At 46.3% G+C, this 24,976-nt stretch overlaps 1 protein-coding gene across 1 annotated transcript in view; it reads right to left on the bottom strand.

Annotated features, from left to right (window-relative positions):
* WDFY4 (WDFY family member 4) overlaps positions 1 to 24,976 on the bottom strand; it is a 195,813-nt gene that overhangs the window by 122,353 nt on the left and 48,484 nt on the right. Inside the window, exons 13-20 of the mRNA XM_083615378.1 lie at positions 21,157 to 21,250; positions 15,526 to 15,740; positions 11,173 to 11,288; positions 9,514 to 9,721; positions 7,793 to 7,869; positions 4,737 to 4,955; positions 1,568 to 1,752; positions 855 to 1,086 (exon numbers count right to left, since the gene is read on the bottom strand). Of these exons, the coding sequence (XP_083471504.1) occupies positions 855 to 1,086; positions 1,568 to 1,752; positions 4,737 to 4,955; positions 7,793 to 7,869; positions 9,514 to 9,721; positions 11,173 to 11,288; positions 15,526 to 15,740; positions 21,157 to 21,250 (1,346 nt within the window). The remainder of the gene's footprint in view (positions 1 to 854; positions 1,087 to 1,567; positions 1,753 to 4,736; positions 4,956 to 7,792; positions 7,870 to 9,513; positions 9,722 to 11,172; positions 11,289 to 15,525; positions 15,741 to 21,156; positions 21,251 to 24,976) is intronic.

The raw sequence follows: 24,976 nt of genomic DNA, 5'->3' as shown, positions 1-24,976 counted from the left end.
TCAGCCAAATGGAGCTCTCTTTCTCTTCTGACGGAAAGCTTTAAAACAGTGGCGAAAAGTGGCTGCGGGAAAGCCACTTCCGAAATAGAGAGGAGGTGGGGTTGTGGGCCCACGCCCTCCCCACGCACGCGGGGGCTGGCTCACAGCCCCCATGAGAATGAGGGAATCCTCGGGTGCGTCATCTCCCTGCTTAGCCAATCGGCTGGTCAGGGGTGTGTGGCTTGGGCTATTTATGCCTGGCGCGCCTGAGGACCACCCTCTCTTCTCCTCTCCAGCTGATCAGGTTTCCCACCCTTCCCGCCCTTTAGTTTAACACTCTGACCTTGCTATGGACTCCGGTTGGTCGCCGTCAAGGGGCCTGGTAGGAATTTTTTCCACTTGGCGAATTGGCACCTACCATTTGGTTTTTCGCCTACCTTGTAGCAAATCATCACAACTTCTCGGCATTGGCAGTTAGGCATTGGTAGGGGTATTGTTATGTAGATGTATGGGGGGGAGCGCCATCACCTCCCCCAAATATTGAAGGGTAGTCTGGTAAAGGATTCCGGGGGACGTTGCCCTGTCCGAAGCCTATGGAGGTGTGGGCCTAAGGCACGCCCCCGAGCGGTGACCCCGGGGGAGCTCCTAGTTGATGTACATCAGCAGGACTCCCCCTACTGGTGGTTAACCCTTACCGGTCTTCACGCAATTGGGCTGAAGCCGGTTAGCTGATAGGACCAATGCCTAAGCCAATACCGCTCAATTCCTGCAATCAATAAAGTTGTGGCCTTTTTTCGCCCATTAACCTTAAATACCGTGTCCTGTGTCTTTATTTCACAAGGCGTGAGGGGGACTTGCCATGCAACACCTTTTACCTTTAAACCCCACCGCTTGGAAGTTGCTACAGTATCTCGGACCAAGGTTGGCAATAAGCTGCAGAGTTCCCACGGAGAGAGCTTCTTCAAACAAATACATCGGACCCTGGCACCAAGTCAAGGAGCTCTTCTGCTTCCAGATCCGTGGGGTAGCCACATAACCGTAGACGTCGACAAAGGAAGATGGGTCCATGGAGACAAAGTTCCCTGGGAGAGGCTGGATGTATTGCATCTGCAACAAGGGGGGAAAGGAACCGCTGAACGGCTATGCTACGTTTGGGTAGCTCAGTCACCTCCCTCTGGAACTCAGATCTAGGCTAGGCTAGGCTAGAAGCCTTCTCTCCAATATCTATTTTTCTAGGATTTTATTTTTATTTTTGTAGGAGCATTCAGTTTTGTGAGCGCCCACCCTGCCAACATTGGCCGTGAGCAGCCAAGAGGAGCCAAGGGGGGAGCCAATGGCCATGTCCAAAGAGCAAGTTCTAGCCAAAGGATGGAGGAGCCAGTCAGAAAGCAGGACTGAGGGACAACCTTGGCCCCTTGGGTCCCCCCTAAATTGCCCCCCTGATTGGAACACATGGCAATCTGTGGGGGAAGAGAGATCTAAATTGCCCTTTGCTCCAATCAAGCAGTTTTCCTGGGAAGAAAGCAGCAGGGTGAGAGGCAGCGTGGATAAGCCCAGCGCCAATCTCACCTGAGCACAAAGTGATTACCTTTGCAGAGCCAACTCTCTGCCCGTTGACATAGGCTGAAATGGTGCAGGTCTGTTTCGTTTCTTTAGCCACGGTCACCGCCAGATGGTGCCACTGCCTGGTCACTAGCAGCTTGGCACACCTGAACTGGACTTGAGATAAGGCAGAGGACCGCCCAAGGTCTCCAAATTCAGGTTCCATCATGTCTGCAACGGCAGAAGCTAGCAAGTCATTCACAACAAATACAAGTGTGTAACATTCCAACTAAAGTACTAGATGCCATGAAAGGACTTGATTCCTATTTATTGTCAGTGGATATTAGGATTCCTAATGACAAACCTAGACAGCATCTTAAAAAGCAGAGACATCACCTTGCCAACAAAGGTCCGTATAGTTAAAGCTATGGTTTTCCCAATAGTGATGTATGGAAGTGAGAGCTGGACCATAAAGAAGGCTGATCACCGAAGAATTGATGTTTTTGAATTCTGGTGCTGGAGGAGACTCTTGAGAGTCCCATGGACTGCAAGAAGATCAGACCTATCCATTCTGAAGGAAATCAGCCCTGAGTGCTCACTGGAAGGACAGATCCTGAAGCTGAGGCCCCAAGACTTTGGCCACCTCATGAGAAGAGAAGACTCCCTGGAAAAGACCCTGATGTTGGGAAAGATGTAGGGCACAAGGAGAAGGGGACGGCAGAGGACGAGATGGTTGGACAGTGTTCTCGAAGCTACCAGCATGAGTTTGACCAAACTGCAGGAGGCAGTGGAAGACAGGAGTGCCTGGCGTGCTCTGGTCCAGGGGGTCACGAAGAGTCGGACACGACTAAACAACTAAACAACAACAACAACATTAGGATTCCTCAGTGACTGCAAATACATCTCCTCTGGGTGGGAACCCTGGAGAAATATATCTTGACTGGGAGTGGTTGGGGAATCTTAAGACTATCCGTGCAGCTGCCGGCAACATTTGTGCAATGACATTCCACGCAGCACTCACAATCGTGGCAGAAGACCCCGCTCAAAGAGAAAGATCAGATTTCCAATGTTAAAACGTTGCACTTTGAGTGTTGGCAAATGTGATATCCCTAAATCAGAGCTGTTTCAAGTCTAGAAAAATGCCTGGCTCCCCCCTGGACAAATAAGTACCCATTCCTTATTTATTGTGTGAAAGTATGTGGCAAGACCCTCAGAAGGAAACCGTGACTGTTAAGTACAGAATCTGTACATTGGCTCAGCTTTATGCAGAAATTGGATTTACCATGACATCAGCAAGCAAGGGGACAAGCAAAAGTTTGACTCTTATTCCCACAGAAGGCAAGGCCAGCAAATTGTATGTCCCCTAGAGTGCCAGGAGGAGAACCACCCCTGTTTCAGGACATTATAAATCCAAGATTTCTGCAGGAAAGAACCTCAAGAAGGAAGGTTTTCTTGGGGTGGATTCCACAACTGGGAACAAGAAGCAGCAGAAATTAACAGATGTACAAAGAAGTAGATTAGAAGGGAATTCAAAGTACAGTGGTGCCTCGCAAGACGAAATTAATTCGTTCCGCGAGTCTTTTTGTCTTGCGATGTTTTTCGTCTTGCGAAGCACGGTCCGTCGCAACTGCACCTCTTCAAGCGGCTTTAAGAAAAAAGGAAACAAACTCGCAAGACGTTTTCGTCTTGCAAAGCAAGCCCATAGGGAAAATCGTCTTGCGAAGCAACTCAAAAAATGAAAAACCCTTTCGTCTTGCGCGTTTTTCGTCTTGCGAGGCATTCGTCTTGCGAGGTACCACTGTAGCACTAATTAGGAGAGGAGCCAAGCAGATTCCTTAATGTTTCTTTTCCAAACAGTGTTGCGAACCGTTCTGTAGATGGGTGGACCGCATTCTTTCTTGCTTAATGGTGTAATGAAGGGGGAAAGTGGGGGGAGCTAAATGCGGAATTTAAAATAAGAAAAGAAGAAAATGTTGGCTTTAGCCCTGGACTTGAAAGTTGGGAGCCACAAAGAGACCCTACTCTCTGGTCAGTAATCCATCTGGAAATTGGGAGGTTCTCCTTGCCAGAAGAGGCACCTCATGCTGGCTTTGACTTCTGTTTGCCTTCTCTTACAATTTAGAATATTCATTTAAACAACTTAAAATGACTTCCCTTCTTCTCTTTCCATGGTTCATTTTGCACAACATAAATCCTTGCATATGATATATAAACTAAACCATTCGGTATCCCATTATTACATCCATCAAAACTTATTTACACTGTTAAATTTATCTTAATTCTGCTCACGTTTTCAAGTGTACACAATCCCCCCCATACTCAATAAGCATTTTCTAATCTTCTTTAAACGTATGTTCTTCTTGTCCTCTTATTCTATGTTAAGTCTGCAAGCTGCGCATATTCTTTCAGCTTATATTGCCATTCTTCTTTATAATAATAACATAATAATAATTTATTATTTATACCCCGCCCATCTGGCTGGGCTTCCCCAGCCACTCTGGGCGGCTTCCAAAAAAGTATCAAAATACTGTGATACATCAAACATTAAAAGCTTCCCTAAACAGGGCTGCCTTCAGATGTCTTCTAAAAGTTTGGTAGTTGTTGTTCTGTTTGACATCTGGTGGGAGGGCGTTCCACAGGGCAGGTGCCACCACCGAGAAGGCTCTCTGCCTGGTTCCCTGTAACTTGACTTCCCGCAGTGAGGGAACTGCCAGAAGGCCCTCGGCGCTGGATCTCAGTGTCTGGGCTGAACGATGGGGGTGGAGACGCTCCTTCAGATATACTGGACTTAGGCCATTTAGGGCTTTAAAGGTCAGCACCAACACTTTGAATTGTGCTCGGAAACGTACAATTCAGGACCTCGCTCATTTTCCATTTTGGCGCTAACGAAACACGGGCCGCAGTAGTGGCATACATAAATAACCATTTTTGACACCTGGGAATTTCCATCTGAATTATCCCCAACAAAAAGGACTTTGGGTGTTGTTGTTTTTTGGAAAAGCACTTTTAAACATTTTTTTCATTCATTGTGGATTGTTTCCTAATACTCTTTTACCCTTTTACAGGTCCACCACCTAGAAAAGAATGTTCCCTCAACCTCATTGCATCTCCTGCACTTATCTGATTCAGTCTTATACATCTTAGCAAGCTTATTTCTTTTGCATTTTCACCAAGACCACTCATGGGCCCTGACCCTGACCCTACACAGGCCTTACCTAGGGCCTGGAATGCCACTTCCTCAGTGGAGATGGTCAGGCAACCATCCATGGGAGAAAAGCTCACGGCAAAGCAGACGAATTCTTCTTCTGTCCTTGCCATGTGACGCACCAGCGTGAGGAACCGGAGAGGGTGGCTGCTGTGAACAGAGCCCATCTTGCTGACCAGGAACCAGGAGGAGAAAGTCAGGCCATCCAATGGGGGGAACGGCCTGGGGCCTAGAGAACCAGAAAGGAAGGTTGCAAGTCAAGTACTACCGATAGCGATGCGCTTGGACTGTCCTGGCTGCAGGTAGTGCAAAGTTATCCCGAGGCACAAGGAAATGGGTCTGCCTCCAGGAGCTTTAATGTCAGGGGAGCACTGTTAGAATTCCTGCTCCGTGTTTGCAGTCATGAGATTTTTGTCTATCACGTGACGGTATATGTTTTGACTCCACAAAGTGGGAAGCGACAGAGACAGGATGTTTGTGCTACTGTCTTCCGTGAAGTGGGACTATTCTCCTTTGTTCTTTCTCTCTTTGCTGTCTGATGCTAAAGAGAGAGGGAGCCATGTTGCAGTGCTCCGTGTGTGATTATATGTTAATAAAGTAGATTAGCCAAAATGCTGAGTTGCTGAGGTCTGTCATGCATGATGCGCAAACTCTGCGGATCCCTAAGTGTAGTGATCAGGTGGGATTGCTATGAGGAATTATAACAAATATACAGTAAGCCATCTGTGTCAGCAATGAAAGCATTGCGCTGACTGGGTTTAAACTATTTTGATATTATTTTTGATCAATCCACACCTCTGCATCCCTGTTCCATTTCTCTTTCTTGACAAGTCATGTAAGCAGCCCAGTTGCTTCGCCAGGCAGGCATCCTGGGCCATAAAGATAGTGGGCAAGCTTCTTTGATGTAGCTTTTCTGATATGTTAATCTTAGCATGTTAATCTTAGGGCCAGGAAACAGATCTCACCTGAAGGTGATAATGATTGCTGTCTTCCTGGCCATCCTTCTTATCATGTATATTGCTTGTTTATCACCTCTCGGGGTTGCCAGATGCACTCCTTTGTAGTTCTGTTTTGTTTACCCCAGAAATATGTGTGCTTAATTAGTTTTGGTAGTTTAACTTTGTCACCAAGTGGGGTTTGTTGAAATGCTCAGAAGAAATCTGATTGGTTCTTTCGAACACTCTGTAAAAAGTTCTTTTGTGAATAAAACGACCTGGGCCAGGGGGTGGAGGGAGAGATTATTATACGCACCCTTCCCAGGGTCTTGCTGGTTCAATCCTCTGTGTGTATTCTTATTAATCAGAGCTCAATCCTTCCTTTACTTTGAGAATGCCTCACCTAAGTGTGCCGGTGTCGGTTAGCATTGGTCACTGTGATGCTCGGGCTGAAGAAAGCTTTTGGATCTCCCGAACAAACGACCAGGAGGGAGAGAACATGCCAGTCGGGCATGTGTCTCTCCCAGGGTACTACTCAAGTGTAGGCTGAGCTCCTGACAAGCACAGCCTCACTTTCTGCACAGAAGTGGAGAACCTGAATGGAGGGCACTGAACAGGTTTATTCTCTTGGCTGGGGGAGGAGTGCTCACTAAAATATCAACCTGTGAAGCATGCCTTCCTATCCCTGTCTTCGTGGGATGACTTCAATGTCTAACTGACCTCCCCTGAGTTATTTGAATTAATGTATGGTCAGAATGCAAGTTGGTAAGTAGGGGCCCTTATGCTTCAACACCTGTAAAGTGTAGGGGATGGGTCATAGCTCAGTGGCAGAGCACAAGGCGCCAGGTTCAATCCCTGGCATCTTCAGGTACGGCTGGGAAGCAGGCCTGCCTGCAACCCTGGAGAGCCATTTCTAGTCAGTGTCTACAATACTGTACTGAATGGTCTGGCATTGAACAAAGCAGCTCCTTTATGCTTCCAATTGAAGAGGACTATAAAGGGACGTGGGTGGCGCTGTGGTCTAAACCACAGAGCTTAGGGCTTGATCAGAAGGTCAGTGGTTCTAATCCCCGTGACGGGGTGAGCTCCCATTGTTCGGTCCCTACTCCTGCCAACCTAGCAGTTCAAAAGCACGTCAAGTCCAAGTAGATAAATAGGTACTGCTCCGTGTGCTACTCTAGTTTCGCCAGAAGCGGCTTAGTCATGCTGGCCACATGACCCGGGAAGCTGTCTGCGGACAAACACCGGCTCCCTCGGCCTGTAGAGCGAGATGAGCGCCACAACCCCAGAGTCGTCTGCGACTGGACCTAACAGTCAGGGGTACCTTAACCTTTACCTATCCAGGTGATAAAAAGGTAAAGATAAAGGACCCCTGGGCGGTTAAGTCCAGTCAAAGGCGACTATAGGGGTTGCGGCGCACATCTCGCTTTCAGGCTGAGGGAGCCGGCGTTTGTCCACAGACAGCTTCCCGGGTCATGTGGCCAGCATGACTGAACCACTTCTGGCACAACAGGACACCATGACGTAAGCCAGAGTGCATGGAAATGCCGTTTACCTCCCCGCCACAGCGGTACCTATTCATCTACATGCACTGGCGTGCTTTCGAACTGCTAGGTTGGCAGGAGCTGGGGCAGAGCACGGGAGCTCATTGGCAAACCCTATGAAGGGAATCATAGAATCATAGAGTTGGAAGAGACCACAAGGGCCATCGAGTCCAACCCCCTGCCAAGCAGGAAACACCATCAGAGCACTCCTGACATATGGTTGTCGAGCCTCTGCTTAAAGACCTCCAAAGAAGGAGACTCCACCAAACTCCTTGGCAGCAAATTCCACTGTCGAACAGCTCTTACTGTCAGGAAGTTCTTCCTAATGTTTAGGTGGAATCTTCTTTCTTGTAGTTTGGAACCATTGTGCTCCGTGTCCGCTTCTCTGGAGCAGCAGAAAACAACCTTTCTCCCTCCTCTATGTGACATCCTTTTATATATTTGAACATGGCTATCATATCACCCCTTAACCTCCTCTTCTCCCTTAACCTCCTCTTCTCCTCTTCTCCAGGGTGTAGATTCTGTGGGTAGTTTTAAGTCCTTCTCACAGTTTGCACCAGACTTTATGTTCACCTGGAAATATTTACCTTTCCCAGTTCCTCCCAAGATGGAGGATTCAGTGTTGGGGCCCAGAACAGTAGACAATGCTGGAAGAAAGAGACAGCTGGAAAAGCACAAAAGACAAGACAATATTGGTATCTCAATAGATCGATAGCAATCAAAAGACTACTTGAATACGTCTCTCACAATCACCTTTGGGCCTGCTCTAGACTTTCCCCTACCTAATCCTTATTATTACTCATTCATTTATTTTACTTTCAATATTTTATATGCCACCTTTCAGTGCAAAGCCTTCCCAAGGCCACTCAAGTTAACGATTAAACTATACAACGCATTGAAATAATCTCCTTATAAATACAAAAGCTCTAAACAGCCGGCACAGCAGTTAAAATAAAACAAATGAAAATGAAAAGAAACAGTAACGGTTTAAATATCCAGCACAGCACCTCCATTAAAAGCAGACTGAAACTAAAATATTTTGAGGCTCGTGTAATGTTAATGAAGATGGGATTTAAACCTATATCCAACAGGAAGGAGCTCCACAGATACAGGGCCAAGGCTGAATAGGCTCCATCTCTTACTGCCCAGTAACAATATTTTCTGATGGATTTGACTATTCGTGAAAAGAAACTGCTCTCTAGAATGGGGAAAAGGTGAGGAAAACATGGGGATGAGGTTTTCATGCTTACCTTCTGAGCTACCTGCTTACTGAAAATCATTGGGAAGACCTCAAAGCATAGGTAACCACTATCACCAATAGTGGTAGCACCACCACCATCATGTGTCTACAAATTAGCCTCCTTTCTGCTCTTCGGGATGAAGATTTCCAGGCAAACTCAAAAGGCTGCCTAATCCTACATCAACAGAACTTGGGATCAAAGATGCTGATCTTTGTTCAGGGGGTACATGCACTGGATGGGTTCTCAAGTACATATGCAGGCCCTGGGTGTGAAAGGATTTCCCCATTCATCTCAATGGCAGGGGCACTCTCACAGCCATCTCCCATCAGAAGCTTCAATGCTATAAATCAGGGGTAGGCAACCTAAGGCTCAGGGGCCAGATGCGGCCAAATCACCTTCTAAATCCAGCCCGTGGATGGTCCGGGAATCAGCGTGTTTTTACATGAGTAGAATGTGTCCTTTTATTTAAAATGCGTCTCTGGGTTATTTGTGGGGCATAGGAATTCGTTCATGTTTTTTTCTCCAAAATATAGTCTGGCCCCCCATAAGGTCTGAGGGACAGCCCATGGCTGAAAAAGGTTGCTGACCCCTGCTAGAAATCATCACAGGGTAGAATCGAGAAACCCTTAGCCATGGAATTGCCATGCATTTGACCCGTGACCTGTTTTGTTCTCATAAATAGGCAATTTGTCTGCAAGCTGGCAAAGTGACAGGAATACAACAGAAGAAGAGGAAGAAGAGTTTGGATTTGATATCCCGCTTTATCACTACCCTAAGGAGTCTCAAAGCGGCTAACAATCTCCTTTCCCTTCCTCCCCCACAACAAACACTCTGTGAGGTGAGTGAGGCTGAGAGACTTCAGAGAAGTGTGACTGGCCCAAGGTCACCCAGCAGCTGCATGTGGAAGAGCAGGGAATCGAACCCAGTTCACCAGATTACGTGTCCAATGTGAAATGTGACACCACAATGAAACTGTGTGCCATTCTTGCAAATGGAACGCAAAATATATGGGGCCAAAGGCAGAGGGTGTTAGTGCCAAGCTAGAGAAGCACAAGCAAATGCGGTACCCGTATCCTTCCAGGGACATGTCAAATTCCACAAATGAAGGTGCCAGGCACGCATGATGGGAATCCAGGCTGCGTGGCGTCGTCATGGAGACCAGGCTCATGGCTGCCTGGAGAGCTACGGCAGAGCTGTTGGATACCCAGGATGCGTCTGAGCCCAGGGAAGCCTGATGAAGATCTGCGGAACTGTTTGCTATAGTGACTCCGGAACCTATAACGGCAAACGCATAGTGTCATGCACTCTGTTATTGAGCTTGGGTTCTGCCTTCAAGGGAGAACTTCTGGGAGGTGCAACTGGAGGAAGAAGAAGTGTAGCTATAGGAACACAGCAAAGCATTCCACAACTGGGAGTTAGGGCTGTGATCTGAGGGCTGATCTGTACAACCAATGCTATTTTTCTAGAAAAAGAGGTGCCATGAACTTCTCCCTTGTTCTCCTAGAAGATAAAAAGGTAAAAAAAAGGGGGGAGGGAGGAAGGAGCCCTGGATGGTTAAGTCCAGTCAAAGGCGACTATGGGGTTGTGGCACTCATCTCACTTTCAGGCCGAGGGAGCCGGTGTTTGTCCACAGACAGCTTTCCGAGTCATGTGGCCAGCATGACTAAACCACTTCTGGTGCAACAGAACACTGCGACAAGTGCCAGAGCACACAAAAATCCTGTTTACTTTCTCGCCACAGTGGTACCTATTTATCTACTTGCACTGGCATGCTTTCAAACTGCGAGGTTGGCAGGAGCTGGGACAGAGCAACGGGAGCTCATTGGCAAACCCAAGAAGCTTGGTGGTTTAGACCATAGCGCCACCGGCTCCCTATGGCAAAACAGTTGATTTTCAATCTAGTTTGCTTGAAAATAAAAGACAGTAACATTATCTAATACAGGTGTGGCTACACATCGGCTAATTGCTATTGCAGTTTTGAAAGTGGCACGTTCCTATTTTCATCGGAAAAATGTTGGAGGGTGTGATATAGGCTCTGTTACATTAGGCAGGGCATAAGAAAGCTAGAAAAGCCCTGAAGGATCAGATCAAAAGCAAATCTATTCCAGCAACGTGAAGCCTGTTTGAATTCCTGCTCCATGATTGCAGTCATGGGATTATTGTCTATCACATGACGGTTTATGTTTTGACTCCACAGAGTGGGAAGTGACGGAGACAGGATGTTTGTGTTACTGTGTTCCGTGTAGTGGCACTATTGTCCTTTGTTCTTTCTCTTTGCTGTCTGATGCTAGAGAGAGAGGGAGCCATGTTGCAGTGCTCCGTGTGTGTTTATATGTAAGTAAAGTAGATTAGCCAAAATGCTGAGTTGCTGAGGTCTGTTATGCAAGCTGTGAAGACTCTGCGGGTACCTAAGTGTGCCGATGTCTGTTGGGATTGGTCGCTGTGATGTTTGGGCAGAAGAAAGCTTTTGAAGCTCCCGAATGATCAACCAGGAGGGAGGGAACATGCCAGTCGGGCATGTGTCTCTGCCAGGTCCTACTTGAGAGTAGGACGAGCTCCTGACAAAGCCTACCCTTTCTTCAGGGCAGCTATGCCTAGGAACTGTTGCCGTCATCCATGGAAAAAACACAATTACTGACAAAGAACTGTCAGGAAGCCAGATAGCTACCACCCACGAATGCCAGTCAGAAGCTTTGCAGAACTTCTGCTCCTTGGCCAGGCCTCACCTTCATTCCCAGATGCATGACATGAGCCACTTCTGTCACAGAGAGAAGTTGAGGATGGACTTACACCAGGCCCTGGTGCTACAGGCAGCCATGTTGTCCTGAGGCAAAGGAACTGTCTGAAAAAAGGCAAGTCAAAGAAAGTAAGATTTTGCTCACATGGCCAAGCAAAGGCTACAGGAACCTTTGTGTGAGGCAGCCTAACCCAGTAAAAAAATAGCAGCTGCCAACACCTGCCTGCTTCCACTCTTCCAGAGGGAGCCCAGTCCTTACTGGAAGAAAGGAGGGGCAGTCAGGTGGGGATGATAGTTGCTGCTCTTCCTCAGTGACAGATGGTCAGAGGGCAAAAAACAGTTATCAAAACATGCCAATTCACTTGTACGCCATGCTTCCATTTCACTAAATAAAGGTAAAGGTAAAGGGACCCCTGACCATTAGGTCCAGTCATGACCGACTCTGGGGTTATGGCGCTCATCTCGCTTTATTGGCCAAGGGAGCCGGCGTACAACTTCCGGGTCATGTGGCCAGCATGACAAAGCCACTTCTGGCGAACCAGAGCAGCGCACGGAAACGCCGTTTACCTTCCCGCCAGAGCGTTACCTATTTATCTACTTGCACTTTGACGTGCTTTGGAACTGCTAGGTTGGCAGGAGCAGGGACCGAGCAACGGGAGCTCACCCCGTCATGGGGATTTGAACCGCCAACCTTCTGATCGGCAAGTCCTAGGCTCTGTGGTTTAGCCCACAGCACCACCGGCATCCCTATTTCACTAAATAAATTAATTTAAATACTGTATAGCTTAGTCTTCAGCCTGTCAATTTTAGTGAGAAATGCATTGAGTTCGGCTAATCCTTATCTGAAATCTAAGCAAGCTACTAAGTAAGGCATGCACCAGTAATATATATATATATATATATAATAATAATAATAATAAATTTTATTTATATCCCGCCCTCCCCAGCCGAAGCTGGGCTCAGGGCGGCTAACAACAATAAAACAATACAAAAGTACAACACAAACAACACTCTAAAATCATTCATTATAAAATTAATTAAATTCAGGCCACTGGCCACTATTGGGCCAGAGCTCCGCGAAGATTGCCGAGGGAGGGAGTCAGGCTGTGCCCTGGCCAAAGGCCTGGCGGAACAGCTCTGTCTTGCAGGCCCTGCGGAAAGATGTCAAGTCCTGCAGGGCCCTAGTCTCTTGTGACAGAGTGTTCCACCAGGTCGGAGCCACAGCCGAAAAAGCCCTGGCTCTAGTTGAGGCCAGCCTAACTTCTCTGTGGCCTGGGACCTTCAAGATATTTTTATTTGAAGACCGTAAGTTTCTCTGTGGGGCATACCAGGAGAGGCGGTCCCGTAGGTACGAGGGTCCAAGGCCGTATAGGGCTTTAAAGGTTAAAACCAGCACCTTAAACCTGATCCTGTACTCCACCGGGAGCCAGTGCAGTTGATATAGCACCGGATGAATGTGATCTCGCAGCGAAGACCCCGTAAGGAGTCTCGCTGCAGCATTCTGCACCCGCTGGAGTTTCTGGGTCAGTCTTAAGGGCAGCCCCACGTAGAGCGAGTTACAATAATCCAGTCTGGAGGTGACCGTCGCGTGGATCACAGTGGCTAGGTCAGGGCGAGAGAGGTAAGGAGCCAACTGCTTAGCTTGGCGGAGATGGAAAAATGCCGCCTTTGTTATAGCTGCAATCTGCGCCTCCATGGAAAGGGAGGTGTCGAAGATTACACCCAAACTCTTAACGGACGGTGCTGGCACTAACTGCGCCCCCGCAAGAGATGGGAGTTGCCCCCCCAATCCCATATCGTCCCGTCCCAGCCACAGGACCTCTGTCTTCGAAGGATTTAGCTTCAACCGGCTCCCACGTAACCATCCAGCCACAGCTTCCAGACATCTGGTCAGTGTGTCTGGGGCCGAGTCAGGATGGCCATCCATCAACAGATAGAGTTGGGTGTCATCGGCATACTGATGGCAACCCAGCCCAAAACTCCGGACAAGCTGGGCGAGGGGGCGCATAAAGATGTTGAAAAGCATTGGGGAGAGTATCGCACCCTGAGGTACTCCACACACCAAGGAGTGGCGCGATGACAATTCCCCCCCAAGCGCCACCCTCTGTCCCCGACCAGAGAGAAACGAGCGCAGCCATTGAAGGACTGTGCCCTGGATCCCCACGTCGGCAAGGCGGTGGTCCAGAAGTTCATGATCGACCATGTCGAAAGCTGCTGACAGATCTAGAAGAATCAGCAGCCCCGACCCGCCTCGATCCAGCTGTCTACGAAGATCATCTGTTAGGGCAACCAGAGCTGTCTCGGTCCCATGACCAGCGCGGAAGCCAGACTGGAATGGATCCAGAGCCGATGTTTCATCCAGAAACCCACCAAGCTGTTCAGCAACCGCTCTCTCAATCACCTTACCCAGGAACGGAAGATTCGAAACCGGGCGGTAATTGGATAGATCTAAAGGATCTAATGATGTTTTCTTTAAGAGCGGGCGCACCACTGCCTCCTTCAGTTCCCCTGGGAATGTCCCCGTGCCAAGGGACAAATTGATGATATCCCCCAGGAGGGCCCGCACCTCGTCTGGACACGCTCTAATCAGCCAAGACGGGCACGGGTCGAGAGGACAGGTGGTGGGCTTTCCAGCTCGGAGGAGTCTGTCTACATCGGCTGGGGATATCCGGTCAAAGTGGTCCAATACTGGACCCGAGGACAGTCGAGGGGCCTCCAGTTCCTTTATTGTATCCAAATTGGCAGGGAGGTCATGGCGGAGCAACAAGACCTTCTCCGCAAAAAAGCTCGCAAATGCCTCACAGCCGTGTGTCAAATTGTTATTTAAATTTGACTGTCCTTCAAGGGACGTTAAAGACCTGATTATACTAAATAATTGCGCCGGGCGAGAGCTAGCGGATGCAATGGAGGCCGAGAAGTAAGACTTCTTAGCAGCCTTCACCGCCATCTCGTAGGTTTTCATAAAAGCCCTATAAGATGTTCTTGAGGCTCCGTCACGGGCACCCCGCCATACTCGCTCTAGCCGTCTGAGGTCCCGCTTCATTTTCCGGAGCTCCTCGGTAAACCAGGGAGCCCGGTTTCTGCGGGGTCGCAGAGGGCGCTTCGGTGCGATCTCATCGATGGCTGCCAGGAGCTGGATATTCCAGCCCTCAACAAGCTCAGTCAATGAGTCGCCAGGGGGAGCAAGGTCCCGCAAGGCTTGGCGGAATCTATCAGGGTCCATCAGCCTCTGCGGGCGAGCCCAAATCGGCTCGGCACCTAAGCAGGGTGGGGGTGGAAAGTCAATCCTGGCTTTCAGAGCGTAGTGATCAGACCATGGCACCTTCATCGAAGGAGACATGATCACATCTATACCTACACCAAAGATCAAATCCAGCGTGTGGCCTGCTTGATGTGTGGGGCCCGAAACAAACTGGGAGAGCCCTAGTGTCGCCATGGAAGACACCAGGTCCAGAGCCTGTGAGGAGGGAGTGGCATCAGCATGGATGTTGAAGTCCCCCAATACCAATAGGTTAGGGAACTCCAAGGCCCAGCCGGCCACCGCCTCCAATAGGCCTGACAGGGTGGCTGCTGTGTATATAGGAAGCTTCATTTTATATCTATAATAAGTATGCTTATCCATTAGGACTGATCCTAAACTGGTAGCCGATGCAAACAGTGCTGGAAAAATTAAGCATGTTTCAGATTATTATAACAGGCTTCTTTAGTTTTTGTTCTCTTGGTTTCTGTACTTTCAAGTGCAATTATTGATTTGTTTCATAAATGCAGATTAATCAAATACAGCATGAAAGTACGCCAAATAACTGGCATTAGCACAAATGGAGAAATGCCATCTTCGGGAAGGGACACCATTCTGAACGCGGTTGTCAACTTCTGAGCTTCCAACAACAGATTTTTCATAACATGCAAACCATGGGTAGGCAAACTAAGGCCCGGGGGCTGCATCTGGCCCAATCGCCTTCTCAAACCGGCCCGGGAATCAGCGTGTTTTTACATGAGTAGAATGGGTCCTTTTATTTAAAATGCATCTCTAGGTTATTTGTGGGGCCTGCCTGGTATTTTTACGTGAGTAGATTGTGTCCTTTTATTTAAATTGCATCTCTGGGTTATTTGTGGGGCATAGGAATTCGTTCATGTTTTTTCGCAAAATATAATCCAGTCCCCCACAGGGTCTGAGGGACAGTGGACTGGCCCCCTGCTGAAAATGTTTGCTGACCCCTGATGCGGACAAAGCATCTACTAAGCATCTTAGCTGCAAAGAGGGTTCAGTCCTCCTTTGGCTCAAGAGGAGATGACCACAAGTCCCTAATGTTCCAGAACCAAAATCCCTGAAAGGAAGTACCTTAAGACATTGGGCTCAATTGACTGGGACGCAAGTTTCTCAAAGAGTCTGATTAGAGGCAGATGCAAGGGGTTGCTGTCGTTGTGTAGAACCTCTAAGCAGGAGGTAACAAGGGCGTTCAGCAGGCCAGCTCCACATGCCACCTGGCGATTCTTCTCCATCTTCATCAAGGACTGGATGTGATTGGCTACAGCGTACTGGATTTCCCGTGATAGCTGAAACGATCGAGGGGAGGGAACAGAAAGAATGAATATGAAGGGCTTGCCATGGCTGCTGCCAGGTTAAAGGTAAAGGGTAAAGGGACCCCTGACCATTAGGTCCAGTCGTGACCGACTCTGGGGTTGCATGCTCATCTCGCTTTATTGGCCGAGGGAGCCGGCATACAGCTTCCAGGTCATGTGGCCAGCATGACTAAGCCGCTTCTGGCGAACCAGAGCAGTGCACGGAAACACCTCTCCTTGTGCCGGAGTGGTACCTATTTATCTACTTGCACTTTGATGTGCTTTCGAACTGTTAGGTTGGCAGGAGCTGGGACCGAGCAACGGGAGCTCACCCCGTTGCGGGGATTCGAACCGCCGGCCTTCTGATCGGCAAGTCCTAGGCTCTGTGGTTTAACCCACAGTGCCGCCCACGTCCCCTGCTGCCAGGTTACTAATAGCTAAAAATTGGAAAGGGGACATTGTCCCCTCAATAGAGGATTGGTTAAACAAATTATGTGAATTTACAGAGCTGGCCAAAATGACAGCAGCCATTAGACTTCAGTCGAATCAGAAACTCAAGAAGGAATGGGTCTGTTTGGAAGAATATATCACGAAACATCGTTCCAAGATAAATTTATCGATAGGCATTGATTAAGTTGGGAAAGCTAAGAAAAAATTACCATAAGATTGTTCTTGGGGTTAAAGTAACTAATATATATAACACAATGGTAAGTTTAAAAATATATCGAAAGATGTCGAGCTGTGGTGGAGGGAAGTCACAATAATAGAAATAAGGAAACTATATATTTATACACGTTTAGTAATAACAACAACAAAAAAATCCTTCCAGTAGCACCTTAAAGACCAACTAAGTTAGTTCTTGGTATGAGCTTTCGTGTGCATGCACCCCTTGCTTTTTCCTGTAAGACCTACTGCAGTCGTTAAGAGTCGTCAACAGGCTCATCACAGCTATCTGCCAATCACCCATTCCCACCACCCTTCTGAGTAATACCCCTCCCCACCTTCTCACTATATAGAAGGATCTGGCAACTTCTGTTTCAGTGTATCTGAAGAAGTGTGCATGCACACGAAAGCTCATACCAAGAACTAACTTAGTTGGTCTTTAAGGTGCTACTGGAAGGAATTTTTTTTTGTTGTTTTGACTATGGCAGACCAACACGGCTACCTATCTGTAACTGGAACTATGTTTAGTAATGAAATAGATATGAAATGGAATGTACCGTACTGCTGAAAACGGGAATCTACAAATGTAATATTCAATACTCTATATTCTATTACAGTAGTACCTCGGGTTACATACGCTTCAGGTTACATACGCTTCAGGTTACAGACTCCGCTAACCCAGAAATAGTACCTCAGATTAAGAACTTTGCTTCAGGATGAGAACAGAAATCGTGCTCTGGTGGTGCGGCAGCAGCGGGAGGCCCCATTAGCTAAAGTGGTGCTTCAGGTTAAGAACAGTTTCAGGTTAAGAACGGACCTCCGGAACGAATTAAGTACGTAACCAGAGGTACCACTGTATATAGTAACTAAATAAACAGTCAATAAAAATAAAAAAAGAATATGAGGGGCTTGCTAATTTCTGCAAGGGAAGCCTGCACTCTCATGGGATACAGATTCTCCAAATCTGAAAGCCGGACTTTAATGAAGAAACCTCACCCTGGAATTCAGCATCCAGCTTCGGAATAAAAAATTGAAATTTGCTTGTAGTGATGGACAGGATTAACGAATGGGGTTCATATAAAGTTATTAGATTCTGTTTCAAGGCAGCTGTCAAATACCGATTATAGTTCCCTGCCTGCTGTCAGATAGTATCAAACCTTCACTGCCCTAAGTCAGGTTTCATCAAAAGCTAGCTGCTATTCCATGCCAGCTATCATATTATAGTCCTACTGGGAAGTGAACGCAAATGTCTGATGCCGCATATTGAATATTTGGTTAATGTTAACACTTATTTTCACCATCAGAATTCGCAGAAGAGAATTTTCAGAAGTTTGGTCTCAAATTTGTTCTAGCTCCAGCAGAGAACCATGAGGACTATAAGCACAATGTATGGAGCGGGATTGTGGCCTGGGAAGAGTCCTGGGGGCCACAGAGAGAAACCTGGATGGCCATAATTGGCCCTCTAGTCTCAGTTTTCCTACCCTAGCTATAGCCTATGCAGGGACACGGGTGGCAGGTGGAGCTTTGGTCTAAACCACTGAGCCTCTTGGGGTTGCTGATCGGAAGGTAAGCGGTTCGAATCCCTGCGACAGGGTGAGCTCCCGTTGTTCTATCCCAGCTCCTGCCAACCTAGCAGTTCGAAAGCACACCAGTGCAAGTAGATAAATAGGTACCACTGTGGCGGGAAAGTAAACGGTGTTTCTGTGCACTCTGGCACTCGTCACAGTGTTCTGTTGTGCCAGAAGTGATTTAGTCATGCTGGCCACATGTCCCGGAAAAGCTGTCTGTGGACAAACGCTGGCTTCCTCAGTCTGAAAGCAGAGATGAGCGTTGCACCCCATAGTCGAATTTGACTGGACTTAACCATCCAGGGGTCCTTTACCTTTTTTTATTTATTTATTTTACCTTTATAGGCTATGCACATCTACTTGCCTCAATTTACAGCCCGCTAAATTTCCCCCTGGAAAGCAAATCTAGCTGGGTCACAAAACATGAAGAAGGAGAGCTATCAAACTGCATAGTATCGTGGTCAATTAATCAGAATTCCCTGTTATAGCTAGCTGAATACATATTATGGCTACATAAACTTGAGAGAAAAGTGGCAAAATTTATGGTAAGTCTCCTTTTATTAACTGTGCAAAGAACAAATTCCGTGTGACTTTGCAGAAATGATTTGCCTTGCTATGCATTTTTTTGGCAAACAGGGTATGTTTCAATTGTCTTTTCGTACTCTTGGGATTTTGTAAATATTGCCAAAAATCTAAAAAAGAAAAGAAAATGGTCGGGGCATGGTGGGATTTTTAATAATATAATAATGAGCTTTGTTGTTTAGTCGTTTAGTCATGTCCGACTCTTCGTGACCCCATGGACCAGAGCATGCCAGGCACTCCTGTCTTCCACTGCCTCCTGCAGCTTGGTCAAACTCATGTTAGTAGCTTCGAGAACACTGTCCAACCATCTCGTCCTCTGTCGTCCCCTTCTCCTTGTGCCCTCCATCTTTCCCAACATCAGGGTCTTTTCCAGGGAGTCTTCTCTTCTCATGAGGTGGCCAAAGTCTTGGAGCCTCAGCTTCAGGATCTGTCCTTCCAGTGAGCACTCAGGGCTGATTTCCTTCAGAATGGAGAGGTTTGATCTTCTTGCAGTCCATGGGACTCTCAAGAGTCTCCTCCAGCACCATAATTCAAAAGCATCAATTCTTCGGCGATCAGCCTTCTTTATGGTCCAGCTCTCACTTCCATTCATCACTACTGGGAAAACCATAGTATGACCATAATGAGCTATTATTGCTCTATCTTTGGCCTCTTCCCAGTCCTGAGTAGAGCCAATGGTACCATGCTGCAGCAGAAGTCAACAATATATGGCTTCTTATCGCCAGCCTGACAATTATTCTGATTGGGTCTGTACAGCTAGGGTGGCACTAGGCCACAAGTACATGGCCGATGAGCTGGGTTTGGATGGGTTAATGACTAGTTCAGTCCAGTCCTAAAGAAACACACTGAAATTGCTCAAAGCCCAATGGGCTCTTCTCCATCTCTAAGAGTTTTTTCACAAGAACTCTTAAGGGACCGTGTTCTCCAATTCTCCAAGAACTGAGAGAGCATCTTAATCTAGATATTTTAAAGTAGCTTCTAATGCTTTTTGTGCTTTAAATATTGCACTTCCTAATAATTATTTCAGTGGAAAAAAGCAAGGTCAAGAAAAGAAAAGAAAACCTATGTTGATCTTGGCTAAGTAAACAAGTAATCTCCCAAATAAATTCAATATGGCCATAATGGAGTACAAGGAATTGATTGTTCTCATTATGACAGCAGTCCTGCCAATAACAAGATTGCCTTGTTTTGAATAAAATGTGCTGTTTTCAGGGATGCTCATTCCAGTAAAAAGGGGGTTTTAGTGAAAAAAAATTAATGGTGGCAGGAAACTAGGCTCTGTTTCCCCAGCTTATAGATTGATTTTCCTACAAATCACTCCCACAATTCGTCAGGGATACAGGAGGTGCAATTAGAAATCAGCAGACAAGCTCACAACTTTGCATGAGGGTGAAGTCTAAGGGCAACGGTGTCATTCAGCAACATGCCATATACTTTTAAGTAGTTTTCGTCTCCTCCTTTCCAGTGCAATTCACAACTTTATAGCGTTGGCAACCGTACCTGTGTTTCTCTACGTTGCAGATCCTATGAACGTATTGCTTGGGTTTATTCCCATTTTGTATTCCCATTGCATTCAAATTCATACATTTCAAAGCATTTGGGGACTATTAAGCATGATATAAATATTCTAAATTAATAATGTTTGCTTTTGAACTTGTGCTTTCAGTTTGGAATGCTTAAGGAATTTGATCTGTGTGAATTCTGGGATGAAATCATCAGATCTCAGATACGGAGAGAATAATAGGTTAGTAAGGACTCAGTTACCCATAATGCCCTAAAATTTCACACTTCCCAAATGCCCTAAAATTCTGCACAGATTCAGGGGGACATAAGGAGATTTGGCATAAAGAGGGAGAAATAAAGTAGAGACAGTACTGGGCTGGGCAACGCACTGATAGAAATACAAATTGCCCCCTCCCTTGTCAGCAGATGGATCATTTGATGGGTAAAGAGATCATTTGATGGGTAAAACTTCCTAGAATAAAGGTTCCCTTTACCCTTTCTGGGATGCGGGTAGCGCTGTGGGTTAAACCACAGAGCCTAGGACTTGCCGAGCAGAAGGTCGGCGGTTCGAATCCCCGCGACGGGGTGAGCTCCCGTTGCTCGGTCCCTGCTCCTGCCAACCTAGCAGTTTGAAAGCACGTCAAAGTGCAAGTAGATAAATCGGTACCGCTCCGGCGGGAAGGTAAACGGCGTTTCCGTGCGCTGCTCTGGTTAGCCAGAAGCGGCTTAGTCATGCTGGCCACATGACCCGGAAGCTGTACGCCGGCTCCCTCGGCCAATAAAGTAAGATGAGCGCTGCAACCCCAGAGTCGGTCACGACTGGACCTAATGGTCAGGGGTCCCTTTACCTTTACCCTTTCTGGAAGTTGACCTTCAATGGATGCCTCCCCATCTTTCACAGCTGAGTACTAGGGCAAAGAAAGGCTGCAGCAATTCCATTTGTTTTCCCAAAATGGGGCTTTTAGGCCCCACTCAAAAGAGGCTGGAAGGAATCCTTTAATCTGAAAGCAATGCAACATTTGCTTTTGATCTTATGGGGCCTTGTAATCTAAGGAACCAAAGAGCCAACAAATGACTATGAAGACAGGACTTACTTCTGGGTGAGCCTCATTGTAGAGCTTGCAAATCAGTTTCACCATGACACAAAGAGCCCCAGGACACACAATTGCCCAGTCCTCAGCATCTAACCTGAAGAGAAAAGACATGGAGAGAGTTAACATAACTCTAGAGGCATGGGCAGATAGATATCAGTGTGTAATAAAAGACAATAGTTTAGAACATAAGGATATCCTTGCTGGGTCAAATAGAAGTCCACCTACTCCAGCATTTTTCTATAGCCAGTCTAGAAGTTCACAAGCAGAGCAGGAACATGACCATAATACACTGCTTCATATTCCCTGCTACTAAGACAAATGTAAGATCCACTTAGCTACTGTAGTTTTCAGTTTGCTGGACAGCTCAGTAGTTGATACTGCAATCAGAGATACACAATGATCCTACCTATGCTTACCAAACATGCATGGAACTGAGCTGCAGGTCAATTCCAAATTTGCACTTAATCCGAATGTTGCAGTGCAGTTCTCCAACAAACCAATGTTTAGAAAAATGCATATAATAGATTAAAATGTGCATAAAAATGAATACACCAGTGAAAACAACATGCAAACATGTGTTATATCAGCAGAAACTGCTTGAGAAAATTGCCTACAAAAATGTGCTTATTGGGAGAAAGTTGCACAAAAATATCAAAGAATTTCCACGGGGATTGTTTTTTAAAGAAAGTTTACAAAATGCTGTAGAAATGTGACGAACCCAATTTAAGTTGGCAGGAAAATGAGAAACTGGGAGGACCTAAGTTGACAGATCCTTCCACAATCTAAACGGTGGAATCGGTCCGCTTCCATTCTGTGACAATGTGTTCACCCATAAATTCATTTTGCTCCACTTCCACATTAATCTGCAATGTTTTGATCCACACACATTTAAATAAGTATCTCAATATGTATTTATAAATGTGTTTTTCTTTCAAAATATGTGTTTTTGTATTCCCTCAAAATATGAGCAGAGAAGTAGACAATTTGGAAACTACAAAAACCTATGGATAATTAAGTGACAATCAACACATTAGTCCATGAGATGTGGATCAGGTCCATTCACATCCAAAATCACACAGATCAAATTCCTCAAGCATCTGTAATCCACAAGCACATCTGTTAGGATCAAATATCACCTGGACAAAACATACTGGACACACACAAACTAATTTCAGTAGTTGGTAGATTTGTAGCTTAAATGGCAAATGCCCAACCCTTACAGGAGGCCATAAAATGCATTAGGTGGCAGAACAAAATCAAAAACATCTCACAGGTTCACAATTAAAAAAACATACACAGACCAACCACCTGAGACGGAAGGAAAGGGCAGCTGGAGGGAAAGGTGGGAGAAAAGCAAAAAGTAAAAGCTATACATCAGTGCAGGAACAGGAAATAAGTCAAATAGGAAATTAAGAAGAAAAGGTTGTACTGACAATATAATTTCTTATAGTGGGATAAACAGATGAGTAGACATCTGTTTGTTAAAAGTTGTTTGAACCTACTGCAAAATGTTTAAAATAGTTTAGAGATTGCCCATCCCCTTAGCCAAAGACACCCCCACCACTCTGTTCATTTGTATTTTGTATTTGTTAAACCAGTAAAAACAACTCTCTCTCTCTCTCTCTCTCTCTCTCTCTCTCTCTCTCTCTCTCTCTCTCTCACACACACACACACACACACACACACACACACACATGTGTTTACCTTGTGGACTTCTGAACATTTATTTTATATTATATATTATTTTATATTTTATATTTTACAGTGGTACCTCAGGTTAAGAACTTAATTCGTTCTGAAGGTCTGTTCTTAACCTGAAAAACTGTTCTTAACCTGAAGCACCACTTTAGCTAATGGGGCCTCCCACTGCCGCTGCGCGATTTCTGTTCTCATCCTGAAGCAAAGTTCTTAACCCAAGGTACTATTTCTGGGTTAGCGGAGTCTGTAACCTGAAGCGTATGTAACCTGAAGCGTATGTAACCCGAGGTACCACTGTATATTTTATATTTTATATTTTATATTTTATATTTTATATTTTATATTTTATATTTTATATTTTATATTTTATATGACCTTAGAATTCTTATACGTAACAAAAAGACCCCTGCCTAGATCTTGAAACAGCTCCACTGCTGTCCAGTCAAAACAAAATGCAACACATTGCCAAGCTACATCAACCTTTCTTCACGATGTTCAGGCAGGTTCAAGAAATGGCGGCTGGGAAACCAAGCTCTCAACTCTCCTAAACAGTCCTGTGGCCGACACAAGCGATATGTCACAGGGAGACGAAAGAGCTTTCATCCTGCCCCCTCTACAAATGCTTTAGAGTTTGCACTTGTCAATTAACAAATCATTTTTTAAAAGCAAGCAGTCCCCAATTTTTGGAAACGCATGGATGGTGGCAAAATGCCAACCAGCATGGGCATCTGTTTCAAAGATGCTCCATGACAAATGATGACACGACTGTGCTTCACAAAGGTCGAGACCTAGATACTGAATACTAGTACTTAAACTGTTCGTAAACGCTTTTTCACTGTGTGAACATCAATTTACAAAGCAGCTACTAAAGGAGTAGTACGGAACACACATACTGCCCTCCAGTGCCACAGGAATCTTACTTCACTCTCAGGCAGCTGCTTCCTCACAGATTGCCCTGCAACAAAAATGAAGATTGCCATTTCTAAATATTATTAAAGTTAATTGCTGTTTGCTTGAACTGGGCAGGTCTAAACTGGCATTTTCATAACTGTCACCAGTGTCACCCAATTGCCTAATGACCACACCAGAGATAAATACAAACCTCATATTTTTAATGTGTAAACCTGGGGGGGAAAACACATGCTACTATGCTAGAAGGGATGTGGGTGGCGCTGTGGGTTAAACCGCAGAGCCTAGGGCTTGCCGATCAGAAGGTCGGCAGTTCGAATCCCCGCGACGGGGTGAGCTCCCGTTGCTCGGTCCCTGCTCCTGCCAACCTAGCAGTTCGAAAGCACGTCAAAGTGCAAGTAGATAAATAGGTACCACTCCAGCGGGAAGGTTAACGGCGTTTCCGTGCGCTGCTCTGGTTCGCCAGAAGCGGCTTAGTCCTGCTGGCCACATGACGCGGAAGCTGTACGGCGGCTCCCTCGGCCAGTAAAGCGAGATGAGCACCACAACCTCAGAGTCGTCTGCGACTGGACCGAATGGTCAGGGGTCCCTTTACCTTTGACTATGCTAGAACTTATTCCCAAATCCACATCGCTCAGGTGGTTGGTTGGGAGGAATGATATCACTGAAAACCAAGGCTTTTTCTTTCTTCAGCCGGAACTCACAGGAACTTGGTTCCGGCACCTCTCAGGTAAGAGAACAAGGGAAACATTTGTGGTGAGTTCCAGCCCCTCTTTTTTCTAGAAAAACACCACTGCCACAAACATGCCCAAATTTTGTGTTCTGGTTCAGATTCCGCCTGGCTTGCAGCCCCACTGGGCTCCAGCACATTCTTCAGCAGAAAGAGAACATCGCTTGCACCCATGAATGCCAATTCTTTCCCAACAGCCTCATTCCTCATATGCTTTTCATAAAACAAACACTTTGGTCACTACAAAAAAATTTTTTTTCCTTCCAGTAGCACCTTAAAGACCAACTAAGTTAGTTCTTGGTATGAGCTTTCGTGTGCATGCACACTTCTTCAGATACACTGAAACAGAAGTTGCCAGATCCTTCTATATAGTGAGAAGGTGGGGAGGGGTATTACTCAGAAGGGTGGTGGGAATGGGTGATTGGCAGATAGCTGTGATGAGCCTGTTGACGACTCTTAACGACTGCAATAGGTCTTACAGGA

The sequence above is a fragment of the Podarcis filfolensis genome, assembly GCF_964270895.1.
Source record: "Podarcis filfolensis genome assembly, chromosome: 5".
NCBI classification, from domain to species: domain Eukaryota; kingdom Metazoa; phylum Chordata; class Lepidosauria; order Squamata; family Lacertidae; genus Podarcis; species Podarcis filfolensis.
Note: the sequence above shows the minus strand (reverse complement) of the source record. Positions and strands in the feature narration are given on the sequence as shown.